This window comes from Danio rerio, chromosome 6, assembly GCF_049306965.1.
Source record: "Danio rerio strain Tuebingen ecotype United States chromosome 6, GRCz12tu, whole genome shotgun sequence".
NCBI lineage: Eukaryota > Metazoa > Chordata > Actinopteri > Cypriniformes > Danionidae > Danio > Danio rerio.
The window spans coordinates 36,280,748-36,303,324 of NC_133181.1; the positions used below are offsets into that span (position 1 = coordinate 36,280,748).

Sequence of the window (22,577 nt, forward strand, 5' to 3'; positions counted from 1 at the left end):
TGGTAACCTATGATTTGTCCCGCCATCCCTCTGAAAAGAGAGGAGGAATGACAAGGAAAGTTTTTGAGACTGTCAATTCAAATTAAGTGTAACCCTTGTTTGTTTTGTTGTTAAAAGCTAACTGAAATGAAATGTTTTGATAAAATGGCGATTAAAATATTCAGATTTTGTTTTAATGTACATACTGTTACCCAATAATGCTGAGTTTTTGGTGAGCAAATCAAGTCCAAGGCAGATTCTGCTTGACTGTATTCAGCATTTAACTCCACTGCGGTATATAGTAAATGCGATTGTTTATGGGGTTTTTTTAGCAATAAGTTATACTTTAAAAAGGTATACTGCAATAGGTAATACAAATTAATGTTTTCTATTTAATTTGAAATATTGATTAAGAAATTAGGAAATTACCTATGGCTACTTTAATGTAATATAGTTTGGTATATTTACCTTCAGCCCATGGCTCATAATGATATTTGGTTTTTGGCCCTTCATATAAAAAGCTTGGGCACCCCTGATTTAAGCCATCTGGCGAAATATATTTTTTATTGCAATTTATATCTCAGAAAAGCCAAAAATAATGATGTAATTCTTTTTCAATACCCTGCAGCCCTAGTGTCGATAATAAATTATTGAACAAATCTTAATATACTGAAATGCATTACTGACTGCAGAAATTTTCAGACTGCATTTTGATATGAGCCACTTCTCATTCCTGATGAGTAAAATTAAGTCCAACCCAAAATATTCTACTCATTGAACATCTTGCTACAAATGACACGTTACATGTGTCAAACTGGTTGCGTATGCAATTTCATGCTGACTCTTCCAGTGTCTGATTTACGCTAATGATAAAACAAGATTTTTAACCCATTCGTCATTGACTGAATGCCTTTTACTGTCTATCTTAACGGTTCATCTCCAAAGACAAGAGGGACAACACTGATTAAGCCAGCTTGGGGAGCAGAATTCATTACCGCTAAGTAATACTGTCAGCCGTGAAGCCACCAATCCAAGTCCGGGTTTGTGAATACAGTACAGTATGTGTGTTTCGATTTCTGGCAGCTGAGTCCACTCTCTTTCTGGCAATTTCCCCTTCACCCCTCCTTCTCTATTCAGTCTAAAACGATGAGCTCATGCTCTCACGATGGTCTCAATGTGAGCTTATTGCTGCACTCATAATGCATTTATCCAGGTCTCTGACAGGGGGGGGGGGTGGAAGCACCGCCTGACTCCCCCATGGAGCACGTTGAAATGCATAATGTAGACAACATTGTCTTGATTCACACCCCTGGAGCTTTGAAGTCCAGGTTTGTTAAGCAATTTCAAACATCTTGGGATAAGATAAAGTTCAACTGTGCTGACAGAGCAGCCAGACACTTATCTTCCTTCTTCCAATGTTTGCCTCAAAATCCCGTCTTTATACCTCCTGTCTTTTCACCACACATCCCATTTATATTAAATTCTGGGAACTCAACCTCAAAAAGCACACAATGGCCATATTCAATCACTTGTGATAATGAACATGCACAATATTAATACAGTGGACACATACGATTAAAAAACATTTATTATTTCAACATTTAAGAATATTGAGAATGTTGTAATTGATGTTCATCACATCAAATGATTGTGATTCCAAGTGATTTATTTCAAACATGAAGCAATTTAACATGTAGTAACAATTTCACATGCTAATCTGGATGATGACATGTATTATTTGTAAATGTGGGTACAGTAAGATTTGTTTTGTTAATATCAGTTAATTTGACTAAAGTCGATTTAATGACAAATGCAAAAGCGTTTATTAATCTTAGGCAATGTTAATATTTTAGTTAACACCTAATAACAGATTTAAAGAACTAATGAAAAATCTGTTGTGGTTTTTGAATCTACTTAAAACTATCATAAAGCAATCTATCACTGCTGATTTTAACATATCAACTAATGTTTACTAATGAGTCTTCATTTAAAAAGTGATCGTTTTGAATTTGAATTTAATTGAAACATTTGGTTCCTCTATACATGTACAAACAATAAAGTAATACACTATTTTTAAATGTTAAATAGGGCTGCATGATATATTCAAAAATTATTGTTATTACCATAATAGTGATAATAGTGAGTGATGCAATAAATAACTTTTTTTAGGGATGCGCTGAAATAAAAATTCCCGGCTGAAGCCTAAAATTTTTATACCCACCAACCCAGAAGCAGCCGTTCTGCTATTTGCTAGAAGGTGAACCCGAGAGATGAAAATAAACACTAATGACGGCAGTCGAGATGAAAAGAAAATGCTAATGCTACAGCCAATAATTATTCACATTGAGTTTTTGTTTTGTTTTTTAAAAGAGAAAAGTTTATTAAATGATAAAATATGCTTTATTACCTTTATTTTAGTGCTGCACGATCGTATCGTAATCGAGATGTCAGCAGTTGTGCGGGTATATGACAAGACAATGTAGCGATTATATTAAATAAATACCACATACTTTCTGAAAAAGTTTTCTAATTTTCGTGCTGCTAACAAAACTCAGCCTAAATACCTAATCCAGACCTACTGCGGTACTTTTCTGATGGCGTGAGAACAGATTTGTTTGACATCGAGTCCTGTCTGTGACACGCAGACATAACTGTGCTTAGGCAAAGAAAACATGTTTTAGCGAATGCTTTACAAGAACAAGACAAAGATCATAAAATAAGTATATATATAACACAATAATAAAGCTTTACATATAAAATATTATATATCATTTAATAATTATAAACATATGAAAATAAGTTGACGCTAATGCAAACATTTCATTTTATTAAAAAAAAAAAAAGATTTTGAAACAAATACACATTTCTGCATTATTACTAATCTGTGTGTGCACTTTTCCTAAACAACCATTGAGGTGACTCATGATTCCATTTATAACCGCAATCGCATATTGCAATATTGACCTCAATAATCGCAATATAGGGCAGCCCTAGTGTGATCATTACCTAAATTTTTTTAAGCTAATAATTTTTTATTTAGGGAAATGTAATATCACAATGTCGCATATCACATATTTTCCTAGTATGCTGCAGCCTTACTGCTTAAGTTATTTTTTGCAGTTTAGGTCAACATCGTGGTACTTTATACCATGATAAAGGTTTCAGCAATGAATCACAACTAGAAAATGTGTTACCGGCAGAAGCCTAAAACACATACACACTTTCTTTTTTTTTCCCTTAGATTTAAATCTATCAGATGAAATGAAAACAGCCTTATCATGTTACCAAAAAACAAACATGTAAAACGGGTTTCAGTGAGAAACTTATTTTCAGGGAAACAGGTAGTGGGAAAAAAAACACTGAAAAGGATCTTGCCACCTCTGAGTGTTTAGAGTGCACTGTAGTGTTATGAGGAAAGACAAAACTAGGGCATAGGCATCTCTCTGCAGTCTGAACGACCTTACAGACTAAGCTTACTTCAATCAAAGCATGGTGTGCTAGAGAAACCTGACTTCCACAGTGCTCCTGTTTAGTCAAGCGTATCTTATGCAGGTAAAAAATAAATAGAAAACATTGTACATCCTTTCTAAATAGCTATGCATAAACCTACAGGCCTTTACACTTTAATTATCACCTTATTCTTTAGCATAATGCTGTATTAAAAGTGAAGTATTAATGAGATATAAATCACAAGGGGGAACTAGACTAATGCCAGTTCTAATACGTTGCCGAGTCATCAGAAACGATCCTTTTAGTTTGGTGGTAAGCGGCTGTTCTGGTCAGAGTACGGTCATGAGTTATTTAGCAGCTCAATAGCTAAGACTGACGTTTCCACAACACGAAAACACAATGCTGCGTCAGTAATTGCGTAGTATCAGTGATGCCTTCAGCTACGAACAGACTGAGAGACATGAAGAAAAGCATGAAGAGGTTTTGTTATTTTAAAATTATTTTAATAAGAATTTCCTGAGCTAAAGGTTAGAACCAAATATTTCATGATTCATACACATTTTACTTCTAAAATTCCATGACTTTCAAGTAAATTTTCATGACCTAATGTTTCATGCAATGTCTACATATGTGTGGTAAAAGAAAAACAATGCATGTTCAAATTTATTACAGCATATCGTAAAACGCGCAGCAACCTATTTAGTTTCAATTTATATTTATATCTATGTAGAATTGATTTAGATAATGCTTACACAGCACTAATAATGTGAGAGTATGTGACTGGACAAGGACAGAATAGAAGTCAAGACAACTAACCTATATTCAAGTAAACAGATATTTGTTTTCCATGACTTTTCCAAAACTTTGTGGGTTTTTCTGTTTTTCCAAAACTTTTCCAGGACTGGAAAATGCCATGTCAAAATTCCAAGACTTTTCCAGGTGACATTTATAACATTTATAAAAGAGAGCTGTATACCACTATTCACTAATTAGATAATGTGGACATTGTTGAGTTTGGTAGTATGTTTCAACAACATATTTATGAATCTCATAAATAAACTCAGTCAGTTCCATAAATCTAGCATGGAAGATGAGAATAAATAATTTTGTTTATGTAAATATTTGTTATTGGCCACATGATTTAGTTTATATTTTTTTGTTTTATAAAAATAAATGTTTAGCATTTTTATAATTTTATAATTGTTTTAATTAATATTTCTATACTTTGTACCTCAATGTCAGGACACAAACTGGGTTAGTTCTCTTGTGTCCACAGAATATAACTTTCCCTGTAATTTACTAGACTCTTTATTCCATGTGACAAAAAAAGACAAAAACTAGTCAGTCAATGATATGAACTGTAAAATTATTAAGTCCAGTTGAATTGAGTAGCCTAATGCCGAGATCAGACTGTATGATTTTCAAAGTAGTCGTGTAAGATTTTTTTCACACTGCATGATTATCTAGGCTATTGTTTTGTCTCTGGTTTGTTTACACTGCAAGATGGACCGATGACAGGGGGTTTCAAACTGCATGACTTTACAATAGAAAGAATCGCTCTGTCCAAACTATGTCTCACAACCAAAAACGCTTAGTATATCCTTTGTTATTAACTACATAATGAGAAAGAAGCCTTAAAATGGGTAGAAAATGTACATAGTTGCTCACATGGGTTTGAAGGGAATTAGCAATTTCTCCTCAAATTTTCTTCTTTTTTGATCCGGTTGTGATATGGCTCCCAAATTTCTCTAGGGTCCAGATAAACTGAAAATGAGCGCTTTTAACTTCTTCAACCTCCCGCTGGCCAGCAGGTACCCATACTAGTGAATGCTGCTTTTTTATTGGTGTTATTTTCAGTCAAAACTAATTTTTCACGGCATGATTTGATTCGCAGACAGCTCCAGAGATTTACCGCCCCAAATATCTCACGGGCATTGGCAACTCGTCTGCGATTCTCTCAGATCATGTCTTTGATAGTTTACACTGTGTGATTGTCACTCGCTTGCATGAGCACCAATTTTGCCTGTGATTTCTGGCATTTGTCTGCGATTTCTCAAAACTTGTCGGCAAATGAAAATTGGGGTTTAAATCATGCAGCCTGAACTCAACATAATATACTTTAACACAAAACAAATCATACATCCCTTTCCCTCGGCTTAGTCCCTGTTTTTAGTAGTTTGAATGAATTATAATATATATTTTTATAAATTTGTAATATCATCTAAACTTATGACACTTTAAGGTATTCGATTTGAGCTGTAGCACTGAATTAATGAAGACATCAGGACAGATGCAGAGAATAATATAAAATGTGCGTCCTGCAGCAGGATTTATAATGTACATAGAGCACACGTGGGCTTGACATGCAAATGTGAGTGCGGAAAAAGTGCAAAGGTGCACACGCATTCATAGCGATTTCATAATCTTGCATATTGTCCGCGGCTTAGTCACATTATAGGACTACACAACATCTTTATGTTATATACACAGTAGCCTAGGTAGGTCTACAACTATATCCCTGAAAGATGTCTGGAATGAAGCAGGTACCCATGAAAATTTTACCTCCAACGCATATCTATTAATAGCAAATGCAGTGAACCAGTAAAAACTTTGCAGTGATCTTTTATTCCAGAGCTGTATACATACATAATAAGTACATTAAGGCAAAAAGAGACATTGTGACACCACCAAAAGTCAGTAAACAGGAATGTTGCCAACAAATGAAGACACTGCTTGCAAAACCTAAATAGTAGAATTTCTCTCTCACCTGCCCAGTCTGAGATGCAGCCTGTATCGATTCCTTGAGAATGCACAGCCTGACTCCATACCAGCTCAGTGAGCGCCTACAGGCTAATGGCTTTCTGTTCTCATCATTGTCTGCTGGTAGTATCCTGGAGCAGGCCATAGCTAGAAGTAGCCTGCATACACTCAAAAAAACACCAGCCCTTCACCATTCACTTCATAAGAACTGTGCCGGGCCGAGGCACCTTGTTTTTAATCAGCTGAAGTAAAAGCGATTACTTGATACAGGGGGTATGCTGCTGTTTTTGCTTACACAGCCCAAATTCAATAATTCCTTACTGAATTAGAGCCATTTGGTTCAATACTGGTAGACTGCCAGAAGGCAGATTTAAAATAAACAAAACAATAAAATACAATGACAAAAGCTGGAGTTGTGGGTGCTGAGATTTAAAATGGTTCTATGATGTCCCTTGCTGTGAGAATTTATTTTAATACAAGTGTTCCCAAAAAAATTGTCTAAAGTTTCAGCATTTTGTAAATGCTGTTTTAGGGTGGAAGCAACAATAAAAACAATATATCTTTAGACATTTTAAAGCATTGTCAAATTAAACTCTTACTATACAATTTTCTAAAGAGGATATTCACAAACACACAGAAAAAGGCAGAAGATAGTGAATCACATATACATAAACTAATATCTTTTGAGTGAAATTCGAGAGCTCCCTCATCCTCCATAGACAGTGAGGTTCTAGATTTGTTAAAAGTACTTAAAGACTATATGCCTTCAGTGGTTAAATAGCAATATTTACAATCTGCCAGAATACTTTTTCTTTACTTGATTGCACCCAAAAGTAACTACATTAATCAAAAGGCACGTGATCATTTGTCACACTCGGTCAACCTCTGTTGTATTACCAAAGTCCTTTCAGTGCAATTTATTTCACTACACTTCCATCTTTGAAATGCCTCTTGAGCAGTATGCTCGGACATTCTATTTGAATGAGGAAACATCAAATTCTCAAAAGAAAACGACAAAATTTCATATTAAGAATTACTGATAAAATTAAACAACAACTGACTCTTTAGTTTCGTTTCTAAACGTTCAAATCACACAAAATCTGAGCTCACTCCCCAGAGAATTGTTAGTCTGCATTATAGATGTGCACATTAAAAAATGGTTGATGGAAATCAACCAACTAACAGAATCAATATTAGTGTTTTTATATAATTAATTACCTCCAGACCTGTCATGAGAATCTGTGCTCTGCTTCTCATGCCTTCAAACACCACTACGCATTAATTGCGTGTCGGCATTAGTCTTCTGAGGCGCAAGTCATTTATTAAATGAAGAAAAGATTGACACAGATTCTCCTACGAAAGCAAATTCCATTTTTATGATATTACTTATGCTATGTTCTGTAGTCTTTGGCTTTACCTCAGATGAGTTTGTGCTTTGTTTTAAATAAAGGAAGCTGCGCATGGGCACTTGGGGGCATACATCACTGCACAGTGCTCTCAAACGTGCGCAATATACTGACACTGGAAAAAAATATATATAATTCAAAAGTGTGGATTTTTTATTACTCAAGTGTTGGTACTGCAACAATACAAGCAGAAAAAAAGCATATAAAAGCTGAAAAGTATCCCCAATTGCAAGAACAGGGAGACAAGCTATTTATCAGTTCCTGCAGTTGAAAATAAATTGCAGAAAAGTGGGTCACTGCACCAAGCTGGTGTGGTTAATGCAAAGCAATAGGAGTCAAAAAAATACGCCATTACAACCTGAACTGCCCCCCTAAAGACCTCATCCCCAAAAATTGCTCCCTCTCCATACCCTTCTGCTTTTCTTTTCAGATTCAATATAGCCTGCAGGTACAATCTTCTGATGTCTGAAATCCTCGCCTACAAACGCACCAAGGCATAAGAACAATTTAACACTCTAACCTGTCAGGAAATGGGAGAAACATAAAAATGAAGAGCCCGGCAGCACCTCTACGCTCCAATCCTCCACAGCTCATCGGCACCTGCAGTCCAAAAGCCCTGACGCCAACACCTCTATCTCCAGCTCATCAACACAAACAATAGAGCTACAAAACCAAGAACTGCATTCCCAGAGCTAAGGTCTCAACAGAGGATACAGTTCACTGATTAACTGCCTGAAACTGTGAGGTTTAAATTAAAGTCATGTTTTTATAGCACAGACTAAACACTACAGTGAAAATATATCAGTGTGTTATGTCGCATCCAAGTACAACATGTAAAACTGAATTTACATGAATGCATTACATAACATTTACCCGAGTAATCAAGAGGAACATCAAGTCTCTAACATCACCGCAGATAAGAGTGAAATGTAAAAACTGCTTCTTGGTATCACAAAAGTGTAATTTATTTTAGTTTCACTTCTAATTAAATTCCACTTCTAATCCGCAGAACTGTGAGATGAGCTGGATGGACGTTCTACAGTTTTCTATAGAAGAACTTCCAAAAAAGGAATAAATGGGAGCATAAAACAGCATTATGCAATGGGGCAATCTCTACTTAACCTCTGAAAATGACTAAAGTACTAAGCTGTCATGTTTTGAAATATGGATGTGAAGTCTGAAGTGTTAAACGAGGTAATTAAGCAAAATATTAGAGATGCTTGTTTCATAAAAATTTTCTAATAACAAACAATCACTAACTAATTAACTATTAACCAACAAGATTAGAATGTTGTGACCTATAAAAATAAATAAAAGAAAAAGAAAAAATATACTTATTTTTAGTTTTACAAGCACAAATAGCTGCATAAATAACAAAAAAAATCAACAAGATTTACAGATTATTGAATCTATTCTGTGAATAGAGAAAAAACTTAACAAAATTGTTAATTTTATAAGGAATAAATATAGAGTTTGTTTCTTAACCATGTGGCTCAAGATTTAAAAACTGCTTAAAAAAACATCCAAAATTTAATTTTTAAATCCTATTAATTGATGAACATTTTTACAAACATTCATTCATTCATTTTCTTTTCGGCTTAGTCTCTTTATTAATCTGGGGTCGCCACAGCGGAATGAATCGCCAACTTATCCAGCATATGATTTACGCAGCGGATGCCCTTTCAGCTGCAACCCATTACTGGGAAACACCCATACACTCTCATTCACACACATACTCTACAGACCATTTAGCTAACCCATTTCACCTGTACCACATGTCTTAGGACTAGTGGGGGAAACCGGAGCACCTGAAGGAAACCCACGGAAACACGGGGAGAAAATGCAAACTCCCTACAGAAATGCCAACTGAGCCAGACAAGGTTCAAACCAGCGACCTTCTAGCTGTGGGGTGACAGCACTACCTACTGCACCACAGCGTCGCCCTATTTTTACAAACAGCTTTTACAAAAATGTGTTTTTGGAAATTGGTAGGTCGAAAGTTATTTTAATCAGTTAGATGATATATGTTCAAATATTCCCCATTCTAAATTAATGTGCCGCGTATCTAAGCCACATTATCTGTGCGTCTGCTTTATTAGCATATTTAAAAGTTTGATAAGGAGCTTCAAGACATGCCTAAGTGCCTAATGAACAATTTAAAGCTGTGGCCAAAGTGTTTGATTGTCAGGGGCATGTGGATGACCACTGACATTGAGCAAAAGGCATTTACCAGGCCTGAGCCTCAGGAGACCACTCAGAAGCATTACAGAGATTTAGTCTCCCCTCAGCCTTTAACCTCTTCCCATAAACAATGCCAAATGTGGCTTTCCAGGGCACTGCATCTCACACTGGCCAGCCAGATTGAGCCCGGTCCCCCATGTGACTGACTGCCCAGACCACTTTAGTGCATTAAGAGGATGCATGGCTTAAAGCCATAATGACCTATTCATCAGCAATCACTCAATAGTTCGTGAAAAAATATGGACCCAAGAACCCCCAGTGAATGTGTACTCACTGTAAAATCACAGTAAGTTTAAGATACTTAAAACATCTCATAGATTACCTAAACATTTAAGTAAACAGGTAAGATTTTTTATGAAACCAAAGTTTTATTGTCAAATAAATTCATTGATGAATGTTTCAGTAATTATTAGTAGAACACATGTGCTAATTTCACGAAACATTTTAAAATAATAAAAGAATATCCAATAGAAACAATGGTAATCCTACAAAACTTCTCCATTACATAAAGGCATATAAATATCCATACAACAGATAATTAAACACAAAAAAAAAAGTCTCACCATATTATTCTTCAGCAAAAACACATAAAATAACACTTACTTCAATGCTTATTCTCATTATACAGTCTGATGCAGATTACTAGAATTTTTTAACTCCAGTTTAACTTCAGCTTAATACAATATGATTGCAAGATCACTAAATATCTTATATATTAAGTTCATGTTAATAATTTTTTTTTTATAATTTCATTAAATTTAAATAGTTTAGTTTCACAGTTTTTCAGTTTGGGATATAAAAAAAAAGGAAAATAAATTGTTATTTTTATTAGAAAATGCATAAATGTATTAGTCAAAAATGGATATCTGTGTAATAAAGAAATTGTGCTTCACTGAAACTTCAAATTCATCGCTTAATTCTTAAGAAAATTGACCATGGTTCCCTCAAAAAATACTATCAGTACCAAAGTTTCCAATAATAATAATTATTAATAATAATAATAATCTGTAAAAGTATGTTAAATATATTAAATTCATTTACTTTTCGGCTTAGTCCCTTTATTAATCAGAAGTCCCCACAGTGGAATGAACCACCAACTTATCCAGCATACTGTATGTTTTACGCAGCGGATGCCCTTACATCCACAACCCAACACTGGGAATCACCCATACACTCTTGCATCCACACACATACACTACAGCCCGTTTAGCTTAATCAATTATTCAACACCTAAGCACATGTCTTTGGACTGTGGGGAAAACCGGAGCACCCAGAGGAAACCCACGCTACAAAAGGAATAACATACAAACTCCTAACAGAAATGGCAACTGACACAGCCAGGGCTCGACCTTTTAGCTGTGAGGCGATTCTGCTCCCCACTGCGCCACTGTGACGCCCAAATACATTTCAATAGAAAACAATTAATATTTAGCAATATTCTATATTAATTATTTTACTGCGCCGAAATCATTTTAATACACTTTGTTAACAAGTAAATGCAGCCCTACACTTTTAAATCTAATAATCTGACAGTACTTTTTTTCTTCTGTGATATATACTGTATAGTGCTATGAACATATCAAGAACACAATTTCACCAAATGACTTAAATACCTCTTATTTCCAAGGTCATTCATTTAGATTGATTCGGATGATTATGTAGGTGAGTGAATCATGTACAGGGGTATAGCTATAGCTACTATTTTATATAGCTACATTTTTTATATAATTTATTATATACATAAAATAAACAAACTACAGTCATACATAAACACAATGAAGCAAAAAATTAAGTGAAATAAAACATAATCTATGGTTTCCTGGGACGTCTACTAGCATTAAGGTAGATAAATCAAAAAATTAAATACAAAAAATATTTAAAATTTATCTTTATTAGTTACAAACAGTAAAATTCCTTCTGCCTGAATGCTTTAAACGCTTTTGAAATACTCATACAATCACAGGCCTTAAAACACATACACATGACAAACTTGCACTCCAGAAATCTCATGTGTTTTGACCTGTGGCTCTTGGTCATCTATAATCCCAACTCAACACTGCATATATTTTAATGTCAATATTACGGATAGACACATAGTGATATTAATACTGAAAATATTGTGCACCCTTACTTTTAAACAATAGTGATTGGGTTTCTAGAATCTGCTGACGGAATCAAAAGCTATTGTAGAAACAGGATATGAAGTTAAATGAGATGTTACAGTAGATAGCGGAATAAGCCCACTGCTTCATCTCACTGTCCAGCTCTGGCAGACAGAAAGCCCTAAGGTGGATTTACTGAGACAAAACCTCCCTACTGCACAGCTGAGCGAACAGACACAATACAAAGTTCAGCTCATCCACATCCTACCCAACAGCCAACGGGCAAAATCACAGACACCATACCACAATAGACCGTACTGAGCACAAATACAGCAAAGTGCCTTAAAACCCTCACTGTTATGGAAAAATAGGAACAAACTGCGCCTGTCCATGCTCTTGCTGCTTATAACACATAAGTACAAACAGCATCAGGAACTGATCCTGCTGGATACGACAATACTTGAAGAAAGGTTTTCAAGTGAATGACACTTCAGTGCAAAGCTGCACCGCTCCGCTTCACAAGTGTCTTTTAAATATTATTCAAATTACAGCAGGAAATTGTCAGTTCTGTTTTCATCTTGTTTACCAACATCTCATCTTCCCTGCGGATAAAGATCTGAATTACAATCCAATAGCTTCTTAAATAGTAGACTGAATCACACTGTGCATTGTGAAGGTAATACTGTGTTTGTTTCAATTAGAGCTCATACTCAATATATGGATATGAGATGTGAAAAACACCCCTGACACCGGCACTTATAGCATCAAGGGGTGATATTCTCAAATGTGGCAGTATATAATGTATATTCATCTTCTAATTGAGTTAACTAGTGGATTGGCTATGAATGCAGTTAAATAACAGGCTCTTGGACTGCTCAAATATTACACAAAATGCAAAAAGCCAGGAATATATTTGTTGATGTGTGTTATTACACTCCCGAGTTTAGCATCTGTGTCAGGTGACTAAGTGTTAATGTGTGTCTATATATATACACATATATACACACAAGCATGTTTGTGTTGTGTCAAGCACGCAGGCAGATTGCCTCACACAGTTCTTTTGAGACAGCAGGGAAGAATGTAAATTATAAATCCACTAAAATAAGCCCTATGATGAGGAGATTTGTGCTTTGAAATGTGTATTCGATTTTGTTTGATGTGTGACGTAATTTGAATTGAACAATGAGTACAGGGCGGGACAGAGTTGCCACTCCCCTTTTTTAAAACAGCCAATAGCATTTTGTTTTTATCATAGTTCAGTCAGTAAGAGTAGTTGAGCTCAAGTGCTTAAAGCAAAAGTGTCTTTAAAGGGACAGAAAATGTCAGATACTAGAGAGCATTTGATTGATCAGAAGATTTGATAAGAAACCGAAATATAAAACTGCAAGTTTGGATGTTTATATCTTCTAAAAATTATTTCACACTGAATGTGAAAGTTTTGTCTGTAATTTTATACAAAAAATTTGACCTCGCGTTGCATGAATCATATTGACACACTGCCTCTGAAACTTTCGTTCGTCATAATAAAATTCAAAGCTATTTTTTTTCTGCTTTTCACATCTGAAAAAGTGTTTTAAGAGGTGTTTTGACAGTCAGTCAGAGCCTCCATAAAAACAAAAAGCTGAATACAGAATGCCATCATTTGAGCTACAGATGACTTTAAGACAAACACAATGCCTAAAATAAAGATAGAACGTGGCGGACAGTTGAGAACCCCTATATGCTGGATTCAGTGACTGTCGCACCTCTACCCTGCGGCTGCTTGCTGTGTGTGTGTCTATACGTCTGACATACTGCCCATAGACATTATAATAGAAAGCATGGTCTGCTTTTGATCTGTTGCTTTAACATCTCAACACAGCCACCATCTATTATAATGTCTATAGGTACTGCCAGTCTCTATTCAGGATTTGTTTATGTACGTGAATGTGGGTATCACAAGCTATGTATCAAAATTCAACTCATTTCCTGAAATAAACTTTGCATTTCAGGATGATCCGGCACAAATCTTAGATAATGAGCTGAACTTTCCTTCTTCTCTACGCAGTATTGGATGAACACAATATGTAGCCTATTCCTCTCTTTTTCTTTCTAGAAAGAGGAAAACTAAGTTTCATTGCTTGAACTGAATTGAAATGGTTTGCTTTTTTCATAATGGATTTATTAATATGCAACGGACTTAATGTGCAAGGTTTGTTTATGTGACTAATTTTTCGCATATGAATATGAAAAAAAAACCCATGCGAAAATTTCTGACTTTGTTGTGCAAAGACCTTAAATGTGAATTTTGGCACTGTTTTAGAGCACACTTGCTTATACTGTAGATATTCTTGAGACCAGTGGTGCTCAAACCGAAATATAAAGGGCCTAAAACCAAATATCATTATGAGCCATGGGCCAAAGGTAAATATACGGAACTATATTACATTAAAGCTGCCATGGGCAATTTCCTAATTTATTTCATAATTTAAAAAAAAAATAAATAAAAAAAATTACTTTAAATCAGATTAACTAATGCAGCATAATTTTTATAATGATAATCTATTGCAATAAAAACATACAAGTAAATATTGGAGTTTGCTGAATACACTAGTCAAGCCTTTGCCTTGATTTGCTCAACAAACTCTCTGCATTGTCCAGTGTCTATCAGGTGACAGTATGTACATTTAAACTAAATCTGATCAATTTGCAATATTTAATTGAACAATTCACTTCAGTTAGCTTTAAACAATAAACAAACAAAAGGATTTAGACATTAGATTTTAAATGACAAATCTCTAAAGCTTCCCCATCATTCTTCCTCTTTTCTCAGATGGCATGACAGACCAAATCAAATGTTACCATTGGTCAACTTTGGGCACCTCTGTTTAAGACTATTATACTGATACTAACATCTAAAAACATTTCTAGTTTAAATGCTTTCTCTGCTCACATTGTAACACAAACTGATTAAGTCTCATTCAGCCGTCCAAACAAAAATTGCACTCATGTCATGATGATAATTATTGAGATTCCTGTTAATCAAAAAATAAAACAGAGACTAGAAAGCTAGTAAGAAAAATCACTTGAATAATGAGACAGACTAGCAGACATGAGAAGGAAAAATGCTGAATTTACCCCTGAAATAATGTGAAACCCCTCCATGAGCGTGGCAATCTGTTATCACCGAGACACATTCGAAAGGTTGACTCTGCTTGACAAAACTGGATAATTTGATCCCAAGTCAGTGCTTAAAAATGCTTTCCGCAGTGCTTAAAATTTGTGCTGACATCACAGAAAGAGTCAAGACTGAGAAAGCAAGCAAACTGAGAGGATATTTAACAACAGCAAACTGGAGCAAAATCTTCAGAGAGCGTGTAGAACATTAATGCTTACCTGAAGGCCTCTTCGCCTTAATATACTGGAGTCATCCATTTTTCTGTCTTATATCTGGATCCCAAACTTTAGTGAAGCTGTCCCAGTTTCCAAATCAAGGATAGAGTCCTTTCCTCGAGAATTAACAGCACTCCATGAGGCACAAATGATCTGACAGAGACCCGGCTTTGGGTAGTAGTGCTGGGAATTCGCTCTTTGCTGATGTCATTCTCATCCCCAGCAAAACACTGATGCGATCATCCTATGAGATTAGCAAATGACTATAGAACAACCTTTCACAAAAGCTACAACACTATTGTTGGTAACTTTTCTTTCTGTACAGCACCAGACATTCATGGGGGAAATAATTCACTATTTGACAGAGTCACAAAAGGTATTCCAAAATTTGAAAAAATTCAAGAGCACAGTTCAACCTCAGGGCACTGAAGGAGAAATTCAACACATGGCTCACATTCTTCTTCTCAGTTCAGTGTTTGCATCTGGCAGTTCAGAGAAAGAAGAGTTCAGAACAGCCTGTCTCTGTATCTTTGCTTCCTTGAAAGTACGGAATGGCTGGGAAATATGCGTCTTTCTTAAACTCATTCTTCATTCATCCATTCAGAACAGGTGACCTCTACAACAAATCAGAACATCTTTTCACTCGGGGGGCTTAAGAAAACACAACCTGTGCCTCTCCTTCACCTTATTCTAACGCTCTTAGTCTCCAGAGATTCCCGGATATCTTCATTTCTATGGAAACTACAGTCTCTGCATAACCGGCAGACAGATAATGATAAAAATGGCACCTCGGGGGATGAAAATAGAAAAATATTCAGGGCAGCGCAGTTCTCCAGAGATGCAGAATCAGTGTTAGGCGCAAAAAAACCTGCACTGAATTGATCAAGTTACGTTTAACACTTGGTGAAAGCATTCATCTTGTAGCTTGATTCGAGCAATAAAGTTGTTATCACTTGCTTCAACCGAAGAGTGGCTAAAAGTGGAAGGGCGGAAGCAAGCAGAGAATATTTTCAGCCTACACACTGGAGATGATCTGGAAACAGTCGGTAGCAGCAGCAGGAGGAGAATGCAGGCACTGGCTGCCCACTGACAGCACAAGGCAAACAACAACTCCAGTCAGAGCCGCATGGCTGGATTCCATTCCCCTCGGCCGAGAGGCCTCCCTCTCTCATTCGCCAGGAAGGCAAGCAAGCGGACGACAAAAGCCGTGCTGGCAGAGCTGTCTTTTCAGTGGCAGGTGCAAACAGACGCTGCACTCTCGCTGATTACTTGTCTGCTTTTCCTTCGCATATCTTCCCGGCTTTTTTCAGCTTCCTCAGCTCAGCCTGATGAACTGGACCACAGCCAAGATTGGTCTCCAGAAAACAAGCGAGATTGAAAACAAGATGAAAAATTCCACGCAAGAGAAGTGTCACTCAGAATTTCCTCATCTGCTCCCCTGTCAAAGCGCTTGAAGCGGTCCGCTGTTTGTGAATGGGCTGCCTGCCGGAGGGGCTGCAACGGCACAGTCACATTCAATCTTGTCATTTAAATCTTCCACTTGCACATTCTTTCTATCAGTGCACATGCAGGTGGTTAAAGGAACCAAAGAGCTGTATTTCTTTGCTTGTGCTGTACATATAAGCCTGCTGTATCTTCTGTTTCTCGCTCTCTGTTCCTTGTAAGCCGTCCTCCTCCTCCTCTTCGCAGCGCCTCACTGCTGAATGCTGCTTTATCTGTCCTATCAGCCAGCAACACACCCAGTCAGCCAATCAGACGCACACAGGCTCAGAGCTATTTGCATAATATGAATGGGGGAGCCAAAAAGCCACGCCTCTTCACTCCCTTCTCTGCCATTCTGCTCACAATGCTCTGCTTTACCCCAATACATAAAAATACACATACACACAAAAACACACATTTTCTTTTCTTACCCTACATACTGATACGACAACCATAAAATATCCTATCCTTTATGTCTCTCCTTGCTCTAATAGGATGTGTCTGTGTTTTGTACAAGGATAATAAGTGAGTCTAATATCAGTGTATTTGGTAATGACAGTCTAATGAGATTTTGCAGGGCTTTCCTTCAGTACAGTGATGCATTAGCAACGGCTGTGCTCATCTCAAGGGACTGCAAGAACAAAAGCAAGAGGAATTATCGTCCATAGGCAGAACATTGCCATTGCTGCTGCTGCTGTACATACAGTACTATACATCTATGGGTGTGTATATTAATCACCCAAATCTTCTCTCTCTTTTATTTTTCCCTGCTTTTGACGTCACAGATGCAGCAGAACAGGCAGGATAACAAACGTAAAGCATAGAAGAAAATGCATGTGTATTGCAGAGTGAGAGGGAAGTGGAGAGAGGAGCTCTGTCCTCCCACACACATACGCACAGTGAATAGCAGACATACACTCATTATATGATCAGGTGAGTGCCAGAGGAAAGGCAAATTATGTGTTATTTGGATTTGGGCATGCACAGTAAGATCACTCACAAAACCATAGTAACAGTGAGTGTGCCGTGAGAACACAATTAATACTTAATTCAATTCAATTTATGTTTATTTCTACAGCGATTTTACAATGTATGTTGTGCCAAAACAACTTAACAAAAATAGAAGGAGCAAATTGAAACTATGTCAGTCCAGTTTTCAGAATTAAAGTTCAGTTCAGTTCAGTGTGGTTTAATTTTCACTGCTGAAAGTCCAAACACTGAAGGGCAAATCTATCAATGCTCCAAAAGTCCCAAAAATCCCAAAACTAAGCAAGCCAGAGGAAACTATACCAAAACTTTAATTGACGAAAATAAAGGAAAAAACAAACAAAAGAAAAAAACAGGCTCAGTTGGGCATGACCATTTCTTCTCTGGCTAAACTTCTTGTGCAGGGCTGAATTACTTTTCAGAATTACTTTGCTTAGTAATTTTTAATACGTTTTGTTTTTACTGCGGCTGAAAAATAATTTTGGTAACACTTTAGTTTAAGTAATAATCCACATAATTTACTAGGGCTAGACAATTAATTGAACAGTAATCGAAATTCGAATCGAATATCCATTACATTAAAATTATTATTCATATTTTAAGATTTGTTTACAGAAGATGCAATAAATGCACTATTTAAAATATTGTTGACAGGAGATAAAAGAGATATTTTATTCAGAAGACTCACATTGAAAAATAATTTATTTTATGTCCAAAAGTTTTAACTTTTTATAAGAAGTGACTGTTGGTTTTAGGTGTGTTTTAATGTCAGTTGTTCAACGTTGATGTTCAATAAATAATGATAGAGAGTAGACAGTGTGTGTTTTCTTTAATTATTTTAAAATCAAGTAATGCACCCTTCATTCAAAAATCTCTCACTTGTAATAAGTGAGCATAATTACTGCAAAAAATAAAGAAAGAAAGAAAATAATCATTCATTAATTATAATCAAGTAAAAATGTTTAATTATTCAAGATTTTGATTTTAGGCCAAATAAAATTGCCCAGCCCTATCATTTACTATTGGCTTATTACCTGCCTATTATTAAGTTATTAATGGTTTATTATAACTTATGAAGTATGATCTTATTTTACATGCCTAATCCTACCCAATACCTAATGGCAAGTTTATTCGGCTAAAAAAGTCTTAGCTAATAGTTTTCTAATGGTTTTTTAAAGAAATAATTTTCTTTAAATATATTCTTAAATTTCAGAAACATATGGATGAAGGTCTGCAGTTATTCTATGGCATTTCCAGTTGTTTGTTAATAACTGACTGCAAAGATTACATGTTGTTGTTTGATGTTAAAACTGGCCAAATTTGCCTATTCTTGTGATTCCACAAAAAAACTTCCATGCAACTGTGCTGTAGCACATTGGCCTTGTTACAGGATTTACGTTATTCACAACATGCCTTAGCACTTACACATTTACAGCACTGAAATCTGTGCTTTAATGTAAATGCATATCTTGGGCCTAAATTATGTTATCTGGTGATGCACTGAATTTCTGGCCATTATATATCCACAACATATATATATATATATATATATATATATATATATATATATATATATATATATATATATATATATATATATATATATATATATATATAATTTTTTTTCTTTTTTTTTTCTTTTTTTTCCCACTAGGGAACTTATAGTGAATTTTACATCCAACTAAAAGTTAATGCAACATATAACTATATGACATGTTTGCAATAACATTTTTAAAAATATGTTATTGCACAAAATCTTCAGTGACATGGATGGAACAATATAAACATTAGGACCAATAACAATAACCAATGTTAATGAAATAACTGCCACAAAAGGCAAACAAATACAGTAAACAAACTTTATTTTTGATAAACTGCTTAGCTAAACAAGAAATATAAAGCAGTCGATCAACCTTTTACAGGCACTTACAGATACTGAGCCTGATTTATCACATCGAAGTTCAAGGGTTAGTGGTCAAGTCAAGGACTAGAGAGGAAACATGGCCCACTGATACAGGGCTTATCAGTGACAACTGTTCCCTGAAAAGAGGGCGCTATCTCATGCGGTTACCCAGTAACTGAAAATTTTCCAGCCAGCCAAAGGTGTGAGAATAAGGCATCTGCTAGGCAGCCTGCCATACTAAACATGCATCATAAACATCTTCAAGAATTGCTGAAGGCCAAATAGTCTAAGCATTTTTAGATGAAGTTTTAAGCATAAACAAATGCATGTCTTTATACATTTAATGTGACGTTACACAGAAGACATGTTTGGCACATACATCAGCATAGGGGTCACGGTGCAATATGTGTTCAGTACAACAGGAATAAGCAACAAATTCCCAGTGCTTCCTTTTTCTCTTTAAATATATCATCTACATTTTTTAGCTAGCTAAAGCAATCTACTCCCGGGAAGTGGTAGAAATCATGGGCCGTGCAATTTACTTCTAGAAGGAAGTTGAAATTGGGGGGAGGCACGTAATTAGAGCTGTAAAGCTTAACTTTTCGATCTTAGGTGAACATTTTAATCTGTTAGAGACGTCCAATAGATTAATAGGTACCGAAAAAGTCCAGAGAGAGAGAGAGAGGGGGGGGGGGGGGGGGGTGATCACCAGATTGGGGAAGTCCCAGAGTAAAATGAGAAAATATGATACACCAGCATTTTGGAATAGGGAAAAACTGTCTTTACGTGTTCATCTGTTTTTATATTATTTGTTTCTATTTTATTTATATTTCTCTCTTGTATTCCTGTTTACGTAAAGCACTTTGAATTGCCACTGTCTATGAAATGTGCTATATAAATAAACTTGCCGTGTCTAAACATTTTCACAAAAGATTTTATTTTTTGCCAAATTAAATGAGAAGTTGAATTTATGATCTCTTAAACAAGGCTAATAAAAACTGTTAAACTCACAGTCTTCATGTTATAAATAAATAAGCTGGTTTATTTGCAATTTAGATGAAAACACAATAGTGAAATAATAAAGCATTATGATAATTTTATGTTCATAACCCGAGTAAGTTCCTCAATTTAAGAATCATATAGAACTCCAAAAACAATTCACTTAGTTCAACAGAAGAGGCAAATGAATTGTATGCTGTAAATATACATTACTAATGAGCCTGCATTATAACAACATCCTGCGAGGCTTCAAATACCTGTATTACATTACAAGTCTGAGTCTGCCACTCAATAACCAGCACCTGGGAGGCACTTCATGGCATAAAAAGCTGACGTGTGACAAATACTCTGACTATTCATGTAATAAGATAGTCCTGACCCAGCACACACTCCGCAGACACTGCTCCCGTTTCATACGGGACACGAACCCCCACAAATCACATTCTGGGCTTCAGTCCTGAGGGACACAGCAGAAAACATCATTGATCTATGCATGATTCTAGAGACAGACAGCATGTTCACTATTATTGATCAGACAGAGCAATGGCATGAATTCTAAAGGTTACATGCTTGGGTCACGTAGGGCATGTTTATGACACAGCTCACAAAAAAAAAGCAATTGCAAAACACCAATATTAAAAGTTCAACAAATGTAAAGTATGTACGTGTAGGTTAAAAATGATGACCACAATGACAACTATATCACAATACACACAAACAAACACTTATTTGAACAGATGAGTTTTATCATTTTTTTTATTAATTCAGCTGATCTCCAGGTCTGGTGAGAGCACTTTTAGCCTAGGTTAGCATAGATCACTTAATCAGATAAGACTATTAGGTCTCACTCAAAAGAGATTTGATAACATTCCTATTTAAAGCTTGGCCATTCTGCAAGTCCAACAGAAAATGAAAAGTAGCTATTTTCGAGGCTGATAGGGCAGGGAACTATAATCTTATCTTGGCGTCATGATCAAAAAACCTTGCTGTCGTGCCATGACTGCAGCAGCACTATGGTAACAGCGCTGCATAATGTACTTACAGAAGAGTGCAGCTTTAAATAGGAAAATTATTCATTTTTGAGTGAGATGCTAATGGTCTAATCCAATTCAAAGATATATGCTAAGCTAAAAATGCTCACGCCAGACCTGAAGATCAACTGAATGGACTTAAAATTGTAAAACTCTATTGTTTAACTCTAGGAGAGCTGTAAAATAAGCCTCTTTCCAATAAACATGCAGTTTTTATTCAAAGTCAGATAGATTTCAAAGGCCTCTCTACAGATTATGTCTTTTCCATTTAGTAAACATTCATTCATTCATTTTCTTTTTGGTTGAGTCCCAATATATATTAATATGAGGTCGCCACAGAGGAATGAACCGCCAATATATCCAGCATATGTTTTACACAGCTGATGCCCTTCCAGGTACAACCCATCACTGAAAAACACCCATTGTTTAGTATACATTCACACTAAAATTTGCTTTCAAGAATAAAACTTAATGGTTTTAGCGATCAAAATATTTATAGTTTTATAAATAATATATATTTACATAAAAAAACACTAGTTCCTAATTCTTTTGCATTTTTTAAGAAGTTTTTAGTCTGCTTAATGGTTTGTAAGGCTACAATTGCATTACTATCATGTAAGTTCCTATATAAATTATAATAAACTTGATAAATTATCAAGTCAACTGTAATAGTTTTTTCTTAGGTGTATACCGTATCTTCTGCCATCTTGGCTGCCTTGCTTATGGTCAACAACAACTTTACATATATGTTAATTTTTTTGTATTTTAAGAATTTAATTGTATTTTATTTAACAATTCTATTTAAATAATCAAGACTTTGCACTCATTGGTCCTACACTGCCGGTTGATTCAGTATATGTCTCCA

The 22,577-nt window shown here is 35.6% G+C and overlaps 1 protein-coding gene across 8 annotated transcripts in view; it reads right to left on the reverse strand.

Moving 5' to 3' along the window:
• The window catches only part of mast2 (microtubule associated serine/threonine kinase 2), a 206,849-nt gene that overhangs the window by 94,016 nt on the left and 90,256 nt on the right, over positions 1-22,577 (reverse strand). For 4 of the 8 annotated variants that reach the window (XM_073954333.1, XM_073954332.1, XM_073954331.1 and 1 more), the window contains exon 1: positions 15,314-17,021. The exons of the other annotated variants lie outside the window; for them this stretch is intronic. In XM_073954333.1, the coding sequence (XP_073810434.1) occupies positions 15,314-15,352 (39 nt within the window). In that variant the 5' untranslated portion in view covers positions 15,353-17,021. Of the gene's footprint in view, positions 1-15,313; positions 17,022-22,577 lie in introns of those variants that run through there. 8 annotated transcript variants of the gene reach the window in all.